Source organism: Ailuropoda melanoleuca, chromosome 4 (assembly GCF_002007445.2).
Source record: "Ailuropoda melanoleuca isolate Jingjing chromosome 4, ASM200744v2, whole genome shotgun sequence".
Taxonomy (NCBI): Eukaryota; Metazoa; Chordata; class Mammalia; order Carnivora; family Ursidae; genus Ailuropoda; species Ailuropoda melanoleuca.
In genome coordinates this window covers 107284863-107303846 of record NC_048221.1, presented here as the reverse complement: position 1 = coordinate 107303846, position 18984 = coordinate 107284863, and the positions used below count along the sequence as shown (strand labels likewise).

At 52.5% G+C, this 18984-nt stretch overlaps 1 protein-coding gene and 1 long non-coding RNA gene across 4 annotated transcripts in view; one reads left to right on the top strand and one right to left on the bottom strand.

The window, feature by feature from the left end:
- The window catches only part of LOC117802015, a 32515-nt gene extending 20681 nt beyond the window's left edge, over positions 1-11834 (bottom strand). Inside the window, exon 1 of the long non-coding RNA XR_004625011.1 lies at positions 11781-11834. This is a non-coding gene — a long non-coding RNA (uncharacterized LOC117802015). The remainder of the gene's footprint in view (positions 1-11780) is intronic.
- IL1RN (interleukin 1 receptor antagonist) lies at positions 4790-17339 on the top strand. 3 transcript variants are annotated; one of them, XM_019807082.2, is made up of 5 exons: positions 4790-4814; positions 12153-12204; positions 13633-13721; positions 14830-14942; positions 16062-17339. In XM_019807082.2, exons 1-5 carry the CDS (start codon positions 4805-4807, stop codon positions 16272-16274), a joined length of 477 nt encoding a protein of 158 aa, XP_019662641.1. In that variant the 5' UTR covers positions 4790-4804; the 3' UTR covers positions 16275-17339. The 3 variants fall into 3 exon arrangements, with proteins under 3 accessions (XP_019662641.1, XP_011232033.1, XP_002926374.1); XM_011233731.3 differs by lacking the exon at positions 4790-4814 and adding an exon at positions 11920-12010; XM_002926328.3 differs by lacking the exon at positions 4790-4814 and having other exon boundaries at positions 12020-12204.
- Positions 17340-18984: the final 1645 nt, after the last annotated feature.

Sequence of the window (18984 nt, the reverse complement as noted above, 5' to 3'; positions counted from 1 at the left end):
ATACAGAGTAAGAGGGAAAATGCAAATGGGATACTTGCTGGCCTTTTCCCCACTTCCAACCAGACTGCCACCCCAAGTCTCCCCTGTCAGAAGTTCTGGAGCCCCTAATGCTGCCCCAAATCTGGAGCCCTTGATGACATCGATGGGTAAGGGCCCAGAGGCCAGGGGCTCTGTGACTCTGTAGGCTGCTCCCACTGCTTTGAACACTACGCTTTAGCTCTGCTTTGCCTAAACCCCCTTGCACTTTGGGGCTTCTCTTCCTTCCTCCTCCCCTACCTGTCCCATCTTGTTCCCCTGGCCACTTCCCCAAGCCTGAGTAGGATGCCCCTGCTCTGTGCTCCCACAAAACCCTGTGCTTCCTTCATCCATGCACATATCTCCTTGTGGTGTAGTTTTCCAGGGTTGTGGAGACTAAGCCCATGAGGACAAGGACACACCTGCCCTGCTTACCTCTGTCCCCTCAGGATCTAACATAGCACCTGGTGGTGGTGGGGGTGGGGGGAGAGTTGGGAAGTCTTCGTGGAGCCAATGCACATTAGGTTTTGTTGTGAGTGTTAGTTGTCATAAGGGACCAAATCCCACCTTGAACTAGCTGACAGCTTCTCCCATTCGGCTGCTGTGAGGGCCAGAGGAACTGCTTCTCTTCCTGCGGTTCAGCTTGAACAATGCCAGGAGGATTCGCACGTCCCAGGCACTGGGGCCGAGGATGTGCTAAGGTGGCTGGGCTGGGAAAAGCAGGGGCCGCTGAGCATCATGAGGCGAGGAGCCTGGCAGACGAAACCTCAGGCCCTACGGAGCGGCGGACTCCCGTGCAGGGCCTTTGTGAGCTGCAGTGTCCCCGGCAGACGGGGGCAATGACTTCCCACTCGTCAGCCGGGGCCTTGCTGTCTGTCCCTCTGCATTTTCATTCTGATGACTCCTCAGCTCCCTTCTGTGCTGCTTGTTGGCTTTTATAGGATTGTTTAATTGAAGGCTTTGGTTGCGGGAGACAGACGTGCTTGAGCTAGCGTCCCCGTAACGGGCAGTGTGTGAGACAGGACACCGTGGTAGGAAGTGTTGTCAGACCTCGTGAGAGACTCTACCCGGGGACGGGGAGGTTATGAGGTGTGAAGCCAGCCATATTATCTGTCTGGAGAAGGCCTCTGCCTTCTCACTGCTGCATCTGTCTGCTGCATTCTTCCCTCCCTGCAGAGCGGCTTTCTCTGCCTCTCTGTGCACCTGCAGCAAGTGGCCACTCTAAAGCGTAAGGATTTTGAAGCCCTCAGTGTGGCCTGGCCTTTCTGCATTCTAGTTCCTGCCTCCTGACAGTCGGTTGGTTGGAAGCAGCTGCCCACCACAGGTCCAGGCAGCCATGGCCTGGGGACAACGTCAGGTACATTTATCCGTGACTGGCCCCGAGAGTTGTGGCAGCAGTGACGGGGGTAGTTCCCAGGAGAGTGGATCATGGGGTTAAGCAGAATCTGCCTATCTTGACCTTGACTGTTGTGAACTTATGTGTTTCAATGTGTGATCATTTATGAATGTCATGCTGGGAGTCTTATTCTTTTATACAGATGTACGAATGGTGTGTGGGAGGGGCAGTGGGAGGGAGAAAGAGAGAGAGAGGGAGGGAGGGAGGGAGGGAGGGGGCACTATGTACACGAGTGGTGGATTCCCATCTATTCCTTTACTCATTTGTCCACGTGGCAGGTTCTGCACTGAGAATCAGGGATATGATGGTGAACAGCACAGACACAATCCTTGCTGTGACCTGCCAGGGAGGTAGATGTCACATGGAGGATCACACTAATGAAGTGTCTGAGCTGAGGTCTTAAGGGTGAAGGTAGATTGCTAGTCCATGGAATGGGGCAGGGAAGGGTGTTCTGTGCAGAGGACAAGCCTATGTCAAAGTCCCAAGGCAGGAGGAAGAGGTGATATTGAGAAATCAAGAGGCCTGTGTCGCTAGAGTTCAAGGAATAAGGGAGGTTGTTTTGCAAGTGGAGCCTGGAGCTGGTTTGTGTAGATTCTCACGGATCCCGCAAGGACTAGCATTTATCTAAGACCACGGGAAACAGCTCATCGCCGGCTCTTTTCACAACTCCGCTCCATTGCTCTGACCTCACGTACCTAAACTCTCAGGAAGCAGGATGCCCCCTCGGTGCCTCTTTCCCCTGGTGGCAGTGAGGGGGTTCTCTGATGTTTAGTCTTCCCACAGTGCACATTCCTGCCATTGAGCCTAGCGTACGACTTCCCCTTGGGGCCTTGGCATCTCTCCTGCCAGGTGACCTCACTTGCAGCTGTCTCAGTCTGAGACACGGGTTCTAAATAACATTGAACCTCAGTATCTCATCCGTCCATTCCTGATGCCTGCTGTCCTTGTTACCTCCCACCTCTGCCCCGTCTTCTTTCTGTCCCACCCCCTTCTTCCTTGTGCAGCAGGCTGGCCCCAGGGAGGTCAGTGCTGGAGTGAGGAGCAGTCGTTGCTGGAGGTGGAGGTGCCCCGTGTTCTTCAGAAGCAGCCCCCCTCCACCGCCAAGGGTGCCCAGCCACCAGGAATTCTCAAGGGCCCAAATGCCAGCTCTTCCCACAAATGCATTCTTCCCCATCTCTGGGACGTTCTTGGCTCCGGGCTTCTCAGGTACTCTGAGTGCTCCAGGCCAGGCCACTGGTCCCTTAGATCTTTGTAGCTTTGGAAGAGAGGTGGCAAGCCTGCAGAGGAGACTTCTGGAGTGGGCCAGGCTAGGGGGTTGGAGATGCCCACGAATGGTCCCTCCATCCTGGATGTGCCCCGTGTCAGGGCTGGCTGGGGAATGCCAGCCTTGGGTACCGATCAACATGCCATCCCTGGCCTTGCCTGGCAGCCTCGTTTACCATATCCTTACTGTTCAAAGACTGGCCAGGCCCTTAGCTCCCCAGGGAGAAACCAGACCTGTGCTCTGCAGGAATACTAGCTAATGCTTCCCCTTATGCTTGTTAGCTCAGTCCTCACAACTACCCCACAAGCTGAGTAGCAGTCTTGCCCTCCTTTTCCAAGATCACACAGATGTAGTGTGTGAGGCCAGGACCTGAAACCCTGGGCGCCAGAACCTGCCTCACAGAATGGTCCTCCAGATGTAATAATAGACATGCAGACCACAGTGACAAGATGGCGTGTGCAGGCAGGTTCCCTGGCTGCCCCAATGCCCAACTTTCCAGGTTTACAAAATTTAGTTCCTGATTTGTTAGCAAATGGGCATTTCTCTACAAAAGCTGCTTCAGAAATTCCCAGCCCAAACTCAGAGGCCTTGGCATTCTAGCTGATGAGCCAAGGCTGCAGAGAACAGGAAGTGAAGGCCTTGTGGGAAGTCCCTGCGGTCAGGAGTACCCAGGAAAGGGCACCCTGCCCGCTTCTGGCTCTCTGCACCTCCCAGCCGACTTCAGGCCCTGTGTACTGAGTGGAGGGACCCTGGGAACCAGCCCAGTCCCCAGAGACAGGATTAGGGGAGAGTGAAGCATTCCAATAGACCCCTTTTAAGACCCCATCTGCGAGTAAGCATGGTCTTTCCTTCTCCAACAGAAGAGACAGGCTTGAAGGTGGCCAGGAGGCTGGCCTGCTCCTTCACTCTCCCCTTCCCCTGTGCCTTAAGGCCTTGTCTAGAGCAAAGCCCTGTTCCAATGCATAAAACTCATAAGGCATTTTACAGTCTGCATGCCATTTCTTCCTCCAGCCCGCCCCTACTCTAAGGGACACTTCCAGGGTCATACAGCTGGTTAGTTGCAGGCCTGGGGACAAGATCTGGGGCTTCTAGCTTGCCAAGGGAGACCCTGCCACTACTCTTCATGCATCAACCCAGATGGTCTCAAGGATTCCTGAGTTGTCTGCTCCCTGATGGCAGGATCCAGGGGCATGAAGCTAGAGAGCAAGTTCTGAATGGCAAAGAGGAGAAAGTTTAGAACATAGGGTCTTGGAGAGAAGGTGGAGAGAGAGTAGCCTGCCTTGTGGACGGTGTCATGCCAACAGCTGGGGTGGGGAGCCTGAGAGTAACTGGAAGAAGGGATGGCTACCCTGCTGCTCCATAAGCCATGTCCTAACTGTATGAACCTCCACATGGTCCCCGAATAAACCAAGAAGATCCCCACCCAAGGGCCATTGCCCTTGGCATTCCCTCCCCCGGGACACTCTTCCATTTCTTTGGCATCACTCAGGTCTCAGCTCACTAGTCACCTTCTCAGACCGGCCTTCCCCACCACTTTACGCAAAACATGCACCCACCCCAGGTCCCTCGAAAACAGATCATGCTTTTGATTTCCCCTGTAGCACATGCTGTCATAAGAAGTTATTTTATTTGTTACTAGTTTCTTGTCTGCCTTCCTCCATTAGATTATCAGGGACCTTATCTGGCTTTCCCCCAATACCTGGAAGAGTGCCTGGCACACAGGATTAAGTCAACCCATATTGTCTAGTTGAATAAGTGCACGTGTGAACTGGTGGCAGTCGGGTTGAGCATAAAGTGGGGTGGGCACAGAGGTCCAGCCTTACTAAGCCAGCTCAGTTCCTTATGCGAGACCTCTGGTTTTACAGAGATAAGAACCAGTTTGGCTTCTGTTAGCCTGAGTCATCCTTTTGGAAGCTGGGCCTGGCCAGCCTCGCATGGGTGTGTGGAAGGCAGGCTCTGGCCCTTCCTCTTCCTCTCTGCAGGTAATCAGGAGGGAAGGAGCAGCTCCACCCTGGGAGGTGCTGGTGGCACAGGTACTGCCTGGTGCTTCTCCTTTCTGTGCAGCACCTCGGTCTGGAGCCAGAGGCTGGGAGACCTCAGAAGACTGCAGATTCTCCCAGGCCCTTCCCATGGCTTCAGGTAAGCTCCTTTCACTCCTACTTTTCCGTCTGAACAATGGGGAGGAAAATAGCTACCATTAGTGCTTACCGAATGCTCTCAGACCCTGAAGAGTAAGCTTCCAGAGAATTATCAAGGGCAGGTAGCTCCAGGCCTGTCTGGGAGCCCTGGCCAAGGGGGTGGCAGCAGCAGGCCATGTAGACGCACTGGGGCTGGGCCCACAGGTAACAGAGGAAGCACACCTGCTGTGAGAAAATTCCTGGAGCTCTTAGAGTTTATTGGTCATTTTCCGCTGGTAAGAGAGACGTGGAAATTGGGGACATATTTCTGTCAAATGAGAGAAAGAACCATGCCAGCTCAGTGAGAAATATTGACAGAATTGGGCACCAGGTCCCGAGATGTGAAGGGTCATATGAAAGCGTAGGGACCGGGAATCTGTGGCTACTACTGATTCATTCCAGCAGATGGTTGTCTCATGAGGATGCAGTCCCAGGTGGCCAGAACTTCTCATTTTTCAGGAACGGTCAGATATTCTGATTGCCTTATGCAGTATTTTCATTAAATAAAACAACAAAGTGAGCAAAGAGAATATTCAAACTGTGGGCAACTGGTTTGCAGTCTCTGGTTAAAATCCGTGTGGGGCAGAGAAAAAAATCTTAAAACTGGGGGTCTGAAGTCCTAATTTCTAATTCAATGGTTAACCTCAAATGGGTGAACTATTTCTCCTTTCTGGGTCTCACTCTTCTCAGTGTCAAGAGGAGGCTGGCCAACTCTCAGGGTCTCATGGGCACGGTAAGAGCCAATTCTTCCATAAGCTTACGGACAGGCGCTCTGCTGAGCAATTAACATGGCCTGTCTCTTCTAATCCTCACAACAGCCCTATGAGGAAGCACTGTTATTGTTCACTGTTTCAGAAGTGGGAACTTGGATACAGAGAGGTTAAGTAATTTGCCCAAGACCAGACAGCCACTCTGAGGGAAGGAGCCGGGCTCCACTGCAGACAGTCTGTTCCAAACCACTGTATTGTGCTCTAGGGGTGTGGAGACTGCGTGAGGTCATGGAGGAAGAAGTACTCTGTAAACCACAAGCAGTTTATCCAAGGGCAGCAAATCCTCCCCTTCCCCCAGTAGGTGAGGCAGTCTCCAGCGGGATGTGTTAAAATGTCAGCCCATGGTCTTACGCATCTTTCAAATGTGTAAAGAGGATGCCACTCCCAGAACCAGACAGTGATGGAATATGAGGGAACCTTGATGCTTAAAAATGGTCCACGCCAAAATATTTTAAACTGGTACGTCATAGGTGCTGAGTAAGTTTGAGTTCGGGAGATGAGGGCCTGCAAGCCCAGTGAAGACACCGTGTCTTCTGGGAGGCCAGGAGCAGGGCTCAGAGAAGGGAGACCATGGAAACCATGGGGTTTGCCTCAAGAGGTGGCAGCTCAAAGACAAAGGAACAAGGATGAAGTTGGGCGTGTACCTGGGACACGGCACTTACCTCACTGGCCCTCTGCCTCCTCTCTAATGCCACTGACCTCGCAGCTAATGTGTGTGAAGAAGGTGAGGCAGGAGGAAGAGGACGTGAAGGTGCAGACAGTGATAATGAAACAGAAACTCCTTTTTACAGCCTAAGTTTGAAACCAATGTTAAGTTACTATTGACATATCTTGATTTACATAGTTGGAGGAAATGTGAATGGTTAAATTAAAAATTAACTTGATCAGAAGGGGAGTGATTGACCAATACTGCATCTGCTGTGGTCTCTTTTCCTGAGTGGAAGGCTCAGGCTTTTGGTTCTTGTGTGCTCTATCTATCTATCTGTCTATCTATCATCTATCTATCTATCTATCTATCTATCATCTATCTATCTATCTATCTATCTATCATCTATCTATCTATCTATCTATCTATCTATCTATCTATCTATCATCTATCTATCTATCTAATAAAATGGACCCCATCTCTGCTGGGCAAGACACAATGATGGACTGCTAATGGTGCCTGCAATTTGCAGTACTGACCACCAGATGGTGTGAGCACCTTTGAAGGATTTGTATTATAGGGTGACCAATCATCACCCACCAATCTGTTTTCCAGAGACTGAGGGGTTTCCCAGGATGCAGGACTTTCAGTACTAACACTTGAAAAGTCCTGGAAAAACCAGGGCAAATGGCCACCTTAGTCCAAAACCAGGTAAAGAGCTTTCTCGTTAACCTCCGTAAGGTTTTAGAATCATCCTTCCCTTACTACCAACAAACAAACAAACTCCTTAAGTTCCCAAGCAGTTGTGGAATAAATTGTTGCTCTTTAAGACGTGAGTTCAAATCAAAAGGAACTCTGCAAGAACAAATATAATTCTTGCTTCTGTTCACTGTGCAATGAAGCAGAGAGGAAAGAGGTCAGTGGCCCTTCTGGCAGGACTGCCGTGTGGGAAGGAATACAAGAACAGGGTTCAAATCCTACCTCAGCCATGTCTGGGGCAAGTGATTTAATCTTTGAGCCTTGATTTCTTATTCTTCGAAGTGAGTATGAGTATATGCCCATCTTGAAAGTGGGTATAAATATACCCACCTTGCACAGCTCTTAGGAGGACTAAGTGAGATGCATGTGAAAGAGTAGAACACACAGCCTGAAGCCCAGCAGGCAAGGAACACAGCTGTCCCCCCACCCTGGATCCTGCCCCTCTCCTTCTCTGTCCGCCGGAGCAGAAGCCAACTGCCCTATAAAGCTAGTCACCAAAGCCAAGGAGGCAAGAGCAGACATGTGCCTCTAGAAGGACAAGATAACCAGATAAATAATGGCTTTCAATTCAGATACATATCAAACTCAGAAATTGCTGGAGCAAAAACCATCTTGGTAGACTTTGAAACTTATAAAAGTTTCCAAATGGTAAGTTTACCATTTAGACCAAGGAGGAGGACGTGCTTCTTGTGAAGCAGTGATATGAAGTTGACTTTATAGACAATCTCCCGACCGCCATACACGGAGGGCACTCAGGTCACCCCGGTGGGAGAACCTCTGTCTCCAGACCTGGCCTGCTGCTGTGGGGAGCTTCTCATTAACTGCTGGACTTGGTTAAAATTGGCGTGGTTACCTGGCAGGTTGGGGCGGTGGAAGCTGACAAAGAGAAGACGTGAGATGGTATTTGCCCTTCCTCCTGTTTGTCCTGATATATTTACCCACCTCTTGGAAAGAGTAACCAGAGACTTTGTACCATTATCTTTGTCAAAATTTCCAAAGTTTGAGCAACAGCACTGCCTGTATTGTGTGCTGAGTGCTGTGACGCTCACGTACGCAAGAGCTGGCTGAAGAATGTCAACATGAGATCAAGCCCTTACAACCTAAGTGCACACCCGGCCCCCCCGAAGCCGGCTGCTTAAGTTTTTACGAACGGTGTTCACATGACATGAATGTAGGCCAGCAGGCCCAGCTGAAAGCGTTTGCACCAACATTCACTGAAGTGTCCTGATACCTTGGATTTGTCGGAGGGATTGCTTTCTGTAGGGGGGACAGGACCTGTGGGGTGAGCCCCTGGGCTGAGATGGGGAGAGACCGGCATTGGGAAATAGGGAGCTCTCTCTCGAGCAAGACGAGAACGACCAAGAGCCGCCCAATCTCCCCGCCTCTACGGGGTGCTAGAGCCAGCAGGATGTGCTGGCGAGCATCTCTTCCCAGCTCTGCATTCAGTGTTGTCCTGCTGGTGGCTTGAGAGCGTCCACGGTGGGAGGGAGTATTTACACCGGAGAAACCGGCAGATGCTACTTATGAGAACTCTTTTGGAGATCCAGCTGGAGTCGACATTTAGCAGCACGCACGGCCCTGCCCTCAGGCTCAGTGACCCCAAACCACACACCAAGTCTAATCTGTCTGTCCACTGGCCCCAGGATGATCTTAATAAAACGCACCTGACTGTCATGTCATCCTCTGACTCCATGATCTTTAAGATAAATTCCCTGCTCCTTGGTGCGGCATTAAAGGCCCTTCCTCCTCTGACTCCTGCCCAACTTTTTGATCACTTCTGCCCCTACCCCCAAATGCTGTTCCAATTCCACCATCCTGAATAATAGGACTAAAAAATAGACATCGGGTTCCACATCTGGCCTAGGACCAAACTTCCTGCTGTGATAACCAGCAAAGCCAGCAAAACGTATTCCTGAGCAGTCATACGGCGGCAAAGAATGACCAAAGCTTTGAAGAATTGCAGAGGCCCAGACAGTTGGAGGTCAGCCTTGGGGCCTTTTGCCCCGGGAAGCATTTGCTGGTTTCAAAAGCCCCAGCTGAGTTTTGGACAGACTTATGGGGTTCGACTGGGGGTGGGAGAGGATAAAATTCGCATTTTATCTCCCACTGAGGAAAAGGGGCCCTGATAAACACCCCAGGTCTGGGCTGGAACCCTAAAGGATGAGGACTGAATAGAAGTGGAGTAGCCTGCGTAGTTATTGATGCCCCGTTGGGATCGTCTCAAGGCTGCAGGGGACAAGGTCACCCGGAGCTGCAGCGCCCAGAGCCTCGCTGCCCAGCAGAAGCAAAAGGGGATTATCTCTAAGTAAATACAAATGACCGCCACAGTTTTTGATATACTACCGTGCCCAGCAGTTGAAAGAAAGTAGCCAGGCATACGCAAGACAACCTGTGCGCCAGACAAAAGCGGACGGCAGGGGGATGTCCAGCGGGGATTCGGATAATGAAGTGAGCAGGTGCAGGCTTCACAAGAACCCTGAATACCGTGTCCAAGGATTTAAAAGACAAGACTGAAACTTTTGGCAGAAACCGTACCAAAAAAAGGAAGCAGATGGAAATCCTAGAACCGAAAGATGCAATGAGCTGAAATTGAGAAATAGCATTTATTGAACACTTCCTATGTGGATGGTGCTCTAGGGGCGCCGAGGGGCCCCGGGCTTGGTCTCAGTAGAGCCTGTGGAGTATCACTCCAGGGACAAGGTTGTCCTAGTTCCCTTTGAGGCCTTAGTCATTTCTGCTGTCACCAGGGCTCAGCATGTAGGAGGCACCAGATACGGCTGTAATGTCTGGAGCTCCCAGGGAAAGTGCAAGGAGCTGACCGGGAAGGCAGGGTTCTTAAACTGAATTCGAGAACTGGAGCGAGGGGCTGAGCGTCCAGAATCGAGAATAAGTTTAGTCAGAGATTTCCTGTGGGCAGAAATCATAGGGACACCTACTGTTTTTGATAAGACGGAACCAAGAGTGGAATTGTGGCCAGAAGCGTGAGGGGAGGGGAGGAGCCTCTGGGCCTCCGCTCATTTCCTCCCCCAGCACAGAGGCCCGAGGGCCTCCCCCTCGGTAATCCAGCCAGGCCTACAGGGCAGGGTTGATGGGGTAAGGGGCCTTGTGACCGACCTCTCCCACTTTACGTGGGGCAAAGAAGCAGACGCGCAATGGCGTTCTATTGTGTATTTCCTACGTGCCAGCGTCAGGGTCAAGTACACCATGTGCAACACGGTCCTCACAGAACCTGTGACAGGGCCTCAATTTTTAGCCCTGTATAATGGATAATGCAACTGAGGCCAAGAGAACCGAGCCTGGGTGGCCCAGCTTCTAAGTGACAAGGGAGAGTTCAGCCCCAGGTCAGCCCGACTCTTCAGCCCGGCCCTAGGGACTCCCTCCTTTCTATCTGGAAAGGCCTTCCAGACCACTTCTCGAGCACAGACCCAGCAAAGTTGGAGAACCTTTCTCCTGGAGAGATCTGTCTCTAATTAAAAATTTTTTTAATTGAGGTGTAATTGACATATAACATTAAATTATATTTAGTTGAGGTATAATTGACATATAACATTAGGGGTATACCACATAGAAATTCACCCACCACCTGTTTTTATATACAGTTATAAAAGTATCTTTTTTCTTGTGATGAGAACTTTTGCGATCTACTCTCTTAGCAACTTTCAAATATGCAGTGTACCCTTCCTCTTTGAAGGATTTTACCTTCATTTGGACATGGACACTGATTTTTTGGTTGCAAATAAAGTCAGACTCATCAAGATCAGCTGCTCTAACAGGATAACCACTGGCTGGGAGTCTGAAGACCTGGATTCCTAGGCATACCTCTGCCGTTGATGAGCTGTGTGGCCTTGGGCAGGTCCCTTTCCCTCTCTGGGTCTTTCTGAGTGTTCTTCAAAACAATGATAGGGTGGGATAGGACAACTGCCGAGCTCCCATCCAGTTCTCCAGTGCCGCGTTAGCATTGCACACTCTGGTCGTGTGAAGCCCTGTCCATACTTTCCCTATCCATAAATGGGAGTATGCATAACTTTTTCCTAACTTCTAGAATGTAGTATGGAAAGAAGTTAATGCTTATGAGTGCTCACTGCAGGCTAGAATTTCTCCTTCCTTCCCTCTTTCCCTTTCTTCCTTCCTTCCTCCTTCCTCCCTCTTTTCACCCGTGAAGAAGACATGATCAGTCCCACTCTGGGCTCTGAGGCAAAGGAGGCAGAGGCCCAGAGAAGCAAAATGACATGTTGCAGGTCACACGGGTAGCAAATGGCAAGTGGCAGAGGTGAAATTTGGATCCATTTCTGTCCAAGGGCTGAGTTGGCCTCATTTTCCCAAGACCATAACTTTTAAAGATGTGGATGGCAGGAAGAGAGCTGGCTTGAAAGCACCTCTCAGGAAATTTACTCTATGGCAGGGGTCAGCAGACTTCCAGCCAAATGCAGTCACCACCTGTTTTTGTAAATAAAGTTGTATTGGAACATAACCGGCTTGTCATTTACAGATCACCTACTACTGTTTAAGCTACAATAGCTGAGTTGAGAAATCATGACAGAGACAAACCCTAAAATATTGACTATCTGGTTCTTTACTGAATGTTTCCTAGTCCCTGGTCCAGAGTCTAGCACGGCTGTCCATCCTTCAAAGAACACAAAGTGACATGAGACTGTCCCGTGTGCTGAAGGGCCCTACCACTTGGCTTGTTAGGAAGGAGGATTTTTCTACTTAATTCTATTTTTTAAAAAGTCAACAAACAGTCTCAGGATACCTGTCAGGCAGATGAGGGACTTCAGTTTTCATCGTGCTCTTCCCAGGAACTCAGTGAAGGGGAAATAGAAATCTCAATTTTGGGGAAATTACACAGGGGAAAAGGGGAGGGAATCAGTTACAACACCCCATTGCGACACTCAGCACGGTTGAAAGTGACAACAACAAGGGTTTCTCATTTTGGAAATGTGAGGGCATTTCCGTTTCTCAGAGTAGCACAGGGCGGCTTGGGTGAGTGACTATTTTCTTTATAAGCGGGCACTCTGGGCCCGAAATGGCAGTGTCGTGTTGCCTCGCTGCGGCCGCAGAATGGAAGCCTGCAGGTGTCCCCTCAGTTACCTGATCTCTTTCCTCCTTTTCCTGTTTCATTCAGAGACAGCCTGCCATCCCTTGAGGAAGAGACCTTGCAGGATGCAAGTCTTCAGGTAAGGCCACCCCTGAGGAGGTGGGGGGAACGGACAGGTAAGTGGAGCCCCTGCAGCCGTTGGGAGCCGCTGGCCTCCACAGTGCCTGCGGACTGACTTTGGGCTGGAAAGGGACATCTGTTATTCAGGTAAGGGGAGCCACATCCGTGGTCTTCAGGGCTTGTGTTTCAGAATATGTCAGATGCGCAAAACTCGGCCAGAGGCCTGGCTCCTTCTCCCGGAGACTCTGGCCGCTGAGTGAGTGACAGGCAGATGCCAAGGAGCCAGGCTGAGCCTCTCTGCTGGGCAAGGAAGCAGGAAGGCCGCTGTGGGCAGCGCACAGCCCAGAGGTCCAGACTGCTGGCCAGCATTGCAGGTCCATGTGGAGGACCCCGTTCCTTTGAGGCCTCGGTTTTCCCATCTGTGACGTGGGGTTAAGGATATCCCCCTGCCGACCTTACTGGGTTGTTGTGAAGATCAAACAGTACCTGAACACTACTGTGATTTCTTTTAAAAAATTGGGCCAGGAGTGTCACCAACCCTGTTGTAAAATCAATAGGCTGTGACACTGTCCCCCTGTGACATCCCAGGACTGAGCCATGTCAGGGTCACTTTGCCGTCAAACCAAGGTTCCCCGATTTGAGGCTGCAGTTCAGGATTCTGTGTGTGTGTGTGCGTGTGCGTGTGTGTGTGCATCCTGGGCAAGTCGTTCCCCTTTCCAGACACGGTAACTGCTCTATGAGCTTTGCCTCTGCCTCCTCCTACTGTCTGGGAGACCCAGGAGATGCACCTGGAAGTCTCTAGTAGGAGACTCCTCCAGGAACTCAGAAGAATCTCGAAAGCTCAAATGCTCAACATGTGCAAAGACCTTTACAGTTCATCCAACCGTCCCTCACCGAGCTCGTGAGCTCCCGAAGCTCCTGATGACGTGGACGTTGATAGCCACCCTTCACTTGTGAGGAGAAGAGGCACAGGTCCAAGGTCACGTGGGTGGGCTGCAGGGTATGGAGGGCCCACATCTGGCTGGGGCTCTGCAAGCCCGGCTCTCAGCCCTTCACCAAGAGCTCCATAGCCACATGAGGCTGGTGGCTACCGTATTGGATAGAGCAGATAGAGAACATTCCAGCATCCGGAAAGTTCATTGGATGAGCTCCTCTAGAGCATGTTTTGCTGAAGTAGGAGGTGTCTGTTTTGGGAACCTGAGAATGAGTGAGGTGAGGAGAGGGGTAGAATGTGGGTGCGCCGCTTTCCAGCTGTGGGAGCTGGGCCTGCCTCTTAGTCGGTGTGGACCTCAGTCTCTCCTCCATGCCAGGGCTGGGCTAAAAGGCCAAACACCTGGTAGAAAGTTGAATGCAGATCCAGTGAACTCTGGGGGACACAGGAAGTGGGGGAGCAGAGGGCTGGGCACACAGAAGCGGTTCACCGCATCTCGGGCCTTTTGCATTTCAGAATCTGGGATATTAACCAGAAAACCTTCTACCTGAGGAATAACCAACTCGTTGCTGGTTACTTGCAAGGATCAAATACTAAATTGGAAGGTGAGTGGTTGCCAGGAAAGTGGGTGTTGTGCGGGTACTGGGTAACTTTGCCCGGGGGCCTCCAGCTTGCCCCTGGAAACCTCAGGTTCAAAGTCCTAATTCCCGCTGGGTCTTTGTGGCTGAGTTGGAAGCTAGGGGAGGCCTGGCCATACTTGAGGGCAGCCTCAAGAGGGTAGGAGGGTTAGAGCCTAGGTCTGGATTCCCCACCTGCTGGCACCGTGTCCCAGGGCCACCGCTGGCAGAGATAGGGCACAGAAGGCAAGATGCTCCCTTTCCCTTCTGTGACTAAGAAGCCTTCCGTATTCCTCTGTTGTTCAAACCCTAACTACCACCCAAAACGAATACACCGTATCTAAGGCTGGGTTACGCCCCTATTCACGGATATCACATTCAGCTATGTTCTGGTCCTTGCTCTAAACAAGCTGCCTGACCTTGGGCAGGCTTCCCCCCCTCCAGCCCTCAGTTTTTCCTTTCGTAAAATGAGGCTGGTGTGACGGCACAATGGGAGAGTTTTTCAGCACGAGCCTCCTGGGATGTTTTCACGTCCCTGTTGGCTGACTTGGTACTATGGGATGACAGGATCTCCATCTTCCCACCCTGTCCCGTCCCCTTGTTCTTGGCCCCCTGCCTCGCCCTGAAAGAGCGTGAGACCGGCCTTTCCTGTCCTTCTGTCAATTTTCCTAATGAACATGCCGAAGGGCAGAAAAGCTGAGATTCCCACTGCCCCGTGAGGGCTCAGAGACTACCAAGGGTAAGAGGCAGGTTCAAAGTCACCCAGGTGCCTGTAGACCAGGCCCTGGGGCCCCCTATGTACTATTTCCCTGCCCATGGGCTGCACCCTTGGGGACCTAGAGTGCAGGTCTCCTGGGGAGAAGGAAGGATAGGAACCATGTGGAGCAGAATCTAGGTGATACGGTCCTTGAAGGGTAACTCAATAGACTGGAGTGATGTTCTGTTTGAATGCAGACCAGGAAGATGGGACCTCACTGTCCTTCTGACCTTTGGGTTTTAGTTGGTGGGGAGGGTGCGGACACAAAAAATCTCTGGGAGAGTCCAGGCTGCCTCTTCCTCTCTTCACAACCTGACCCTGCCTTCTGCTCTTCCCCAGAGAAGTTAGACGTGGTGCCCATCGAGCCTCATGCCGTGTTCCTGGGAATCCATGGGGGGAAGCTGTGCCTGTCCTGTGTCAAGTCTGGCGATGAGACCAGGCTCCAGCTGGAGGTAAGGACCCATCTCAGATAACAACCACTCCAAACCCGGTGGCTGGAACAACCGCAGTCGGTTCTTTCTTGGGACTCCGGGGGTTGATGGGCCAGGCGCAGCTGGGCATCTGTGCTCCACTCGGCCTCGTTTGCGTCCCTCCCGCAGCGGCATCAGCGGGGAGCTCTGCTGGCTCGGGGGCGGCCTCGGTGGCTTCTCACCCCCCAGACTCTTGCTCCACGTGCTCTCTCAGAGCTCCGTGGGCAGCGTGGGCCTCCTGACAGACGGGTTATTCCACAAAGACAAGCCTCCTTGTGCAAATGCGTATCAAACCCCCACTTACATTGTATGGCTCATGTCCCACTGGCTGAAGCCAGTCGTGTGGCTAAGTCCAGCCTCGAGAAGGGAGGGGACCAGGAAGGTTGGTTCCTTTGGCAGATTCATTTTCTATGTGCCATGCTCTTGCCCGAGGGCCCCCAACCCATTCAGACTCGCCCTCTTCCAGGGAAGCCAGGCTTCGGGGCCTTTCTCTTCTAATCCTTATGCACTCAAACCCACGAATTGGCATCCTATCCAGGGCCCTGTACTCCTTAATCCCCGCAGTATGAGTGGGCTGCCAGTCCTGGGAAAAGATGGCTTTGTCTCATGATCTTAACTCAATGTGAGTTGCTGTAACCGGGGTTCCGGCACTTGCCCCCACCAGTGGAGGGGGCATTCTTTCGGAGGGTGACTATTCTGTGTGGAGTGGGGATGACCAGGACATTGTGTGTACCACGTCGAATGCCCTGCAGTCGTCTCTGCCCACCTTCTCCACTGCGCCCTCCTGCCAGGGGCTCAGGCCCTGACAGAGTGCCAGCTCCGCGTGCATTGGCCTCTGCTGATGATGCCACGTGGTACCAGACTCACTGGCCCATGGCTAGAGTGGCCAGATTTCCCAAAGTCAAGGTGTGGCCGTGGGACAGCCTCTCTGTGTCACTGCTGCCAGAAGACTCGGGCACGGGGCCTGCCGCAATGGTCTCCAGTCGGTGCTGCTCCCGCCCTTGCTCTGGGCCAGCCAGCAGCCAAGTCCTGGTGGGGAGAGGGAGGCAGCATGGGACCTTTGGGCTCCCCGGCCCTCACTGCTCATGTCTTGGCTTCCAGGCGGTTAACATCACTGACCTGAGTAGGAACAAGGATCAGGACAAGCGCTTCACCTTCATCCTCTCGGACAGCGGCCCCACCACCAGCTTCGAGTCGGCCGCCTGCCCTGGCTGGTTCCTCTGCACAGCACTCGAGGCCGACCGGCCCGTCAGCCTCACCAACACACCCAAAGAGGACTGGATGGTCACCAAGTTCTACTTCCAGAAGGACTAGTAGTGTGTCCACGCCGCACTTGCCCACGCCCAGCACCTCGATGACTCCAGAGACGCCTCTCCACCCTACCCGGGGCCTCCTGGCTGTCATGGGGGCTCAGAGGAGCAGCCTCGGTGGGGCAGACCCTCGGAAGGATGGACGAGAGCCCCCGCGACAGGACTCTGTCGCCAGCCTCCTCAGCTAAGCCTCTCGATGCTGCGCCCACTGTGGGCTTTCTAGCGTGCAGCTCCGGCCACAGCACTGCTCCAGGCCTCCAGCGCTGCCTGCGCCTCCCGGACGAAAGCCTGGCGGCTCAGCCAACCTGGCCCTCTGCTCTCCTCCGCCTGACTCCTCGTCCTCCTCCCTCGGCCCCCGTGCGTGTCCCGGCTCCCTCACAACGCTCGCTGGCCTCCCAAGCCTTGTTTCGCAAACTGATGCTGTTCTGTGGGGAAAACTTGTAGAGTCTGTGCCACATGGAAGAGAGGGATTTCATTGCTCTTTTAAGCCAACTTCATCCAGTGTGAAGGAGAGCCCTTTGAGACTGTGTCCTTTCTGGAAAGGGGGTGGGGGAGGGTGAAAGTAGCTCTCCCTGTTGATTTCCCTGTCTTATTTTTGTAATGCCCTAACCTGCAAAAATGAGAAGTTAGTGTGTTATGTTTTTTTCTTTCTGTAATGTTCCTAAAGTCTGGACCCTACTGCTCAGGCCCGGCACCATCTCCACTCCAGACCTCGTACAGCCGCCGCCGAGTTTTTCTTCCCCCAGCCCACCCATCAAAGCTCCCAGCTCCCAGGGCGCAGCACAACTGTGGCTCCCCTGGGGTTCTTCCTGGGTCTCCTGGGAGGGAGGAATGGCTCCTGGGCCATCTTAGCACTTCGGACACTCTGAGACTTGCTTGAAAGATGGTTGTGCCTCTGTCTGTCTCCCGCCCCAGACTGTGAGCTCCTGAGAACAGGGAGCGTGACCTGGGTGTGTTTTGGGCCCAGCCCTCAGATGTGCTCAGTGAACGTGTGTTGTACGTGTTGAGTAGAAAGTTTCCTACTCCCTGTGACTGAAGCTCTGTTTTATAATAAAATCTTGAAAACTCATCTATTTTGCTGGCTATGTCTCTGGCCTCACCAGGCTTGGCACATGGAGAGCTTGGGAAATGGGGAGGCCAACGGGCCTTTCTCACTCCAGGGCCTGGGCCTGGCTGCCTCTCTTCTGAGAGCCTTTTCCTCCTTGGGCCTCACTCTTTCTAGATACATGAGAGCAGATCCCCCTGTCAGGAAGGTGTGTAGCGCCACTGTCCACAATAGCCCCGATAGAAAACAATCTAAACACCCATCACAGAGGAACGAATACAGACATCACGTACGTTCATATGACGCAATACCCGACAGCAAAGAAAGTGGATGGACTGCAGTCAGCTGTGCTCCACAAAGCAGATGTATCGTCCCCACATGTCACAGTGCAAGAACCACAAAAGCAGGCCAGGAGCGTGATTCCACATGCATAAAGCTAAAAGAGGCGGAACTGAGCCGTTGCGAGCAGGGATGTGTAGACAGGTGGTGCAAACAGAGAGAGAAGCAGGGATGGGCTGTGTCTGAAAGCGGGGCTGCTGGGTGACTCCTGGGAGACAAAGGGTCAGGCAGGAGCACCCGGAGGCTTTTAGGATCCAGGCGACACTCTGTTTCTTGGCATGGCTGTGGTTAGGCAGTTTTCTGTGTGTCTATTTCACAATTTCGAAGTCTAAAAAAATGAAAAGCCTTGCCCCTCGGGGGTGTGAGAAAAAGGGGGCACTGGGAGATGATGAGATCACCAGGCAGAAGACTGAATTTGGCCCTGGAGAGTGGGAGTGCAAGACCATCCACAGACATGGCTCGGCTACCAGGCAGGTGAGCAGGCAGTGGGGTCCCTCCTCCTGCCCGGCTTCTGCTGACTGCTGGACTTGGTCTCTGGAGCCCCTGGGTTGGGCCCGGCTGGATGGCCTCCCTCCTTGGGGCCTGCTGCTCACTCGTTCCCAGGGAGAGTTGACTTAAATGGAGTTTGCAGACAGTGGTCCCAGCACTCGTCCCCAAGGCCCAGGAAACAGAGCTCCACAAAGCTATGCCGCAAGGCTGGGCTGCACGTCTCGAACCCGGTTCTGGCCAAGCCCTCTGCTCCTCTCCACTTCACGCACTGGGCTGCACGCACCACCTTGCTGGAAAAGAAGATTTCATCGCTAAAAACTAACTTCAACAGGTTAAAAGGCAACCGAGGCGAGGAAATCTTAGGATCTCTAGCTCTCCGCTCCGCCGAGACCACCCTGAGGCCAGCTTCCTCTTCCTCGTGTGCAAGATGGAAGTCGCCACACCTGCTCCCCGGTGATGACCTGGGGACAAAATGAGCCGGTGTGGGCTCAGTGCTATGTGTCAGAGAATGGTGCATGGGGCTGATAGATTTTTAGTCCTGGTAAAGGAAGAAGTCCAGAGCAGAAAACCCTTCAAGCCTTAATTTTAACAGTAGCAACAGTAGCAATTGTGGGGCTCTACAGCTCTCCTGCCCTCCTCTGACAGAAGGGGAAGCCCGAGACTCAGACCCTTCATGCGATCAGATCAAGCAGCTGGTTGTAGGTAAGTAATAGGAGAGGGAGCGGGACAGTCATGCACATGAGTTCTAGAATGTTCTGGATCTCCCGTTTGCAACATGCACTCAAGGACAAGTGAGTTAATGTCTTGGGGGCTCTGTTTCCTCATCTCTAAATGCAGATAA

What these genes read in the sequence shown, in the direction of transcription:
- IL1RN (XM_002926328.3), top strand. Translation starts at nt 12,089, where the DNA reads ATGGAAGCCTGCAGGTGTCCCCTCAGTTACCTGATCTCTTTCCTCCTT. An exon ending in ATCAAATACTAAATTGGAAG is followed by an intron (nt 13,722 to 14,829) that starts GTGAGTGGTTGC and finishes GCTCTTCCCCAG; the next exon opens with AGAAGTTAGACGTGGTGCCC. An exon ending in AGACCAGGCTCCAGCTGGAG is followed by an intron (nt 14,943 to 16,061) that starts GTAAGGACCCAT and finishes CTTGGCTTCCAG; the next exon opens with GCGGTTAACATCACTGACCT.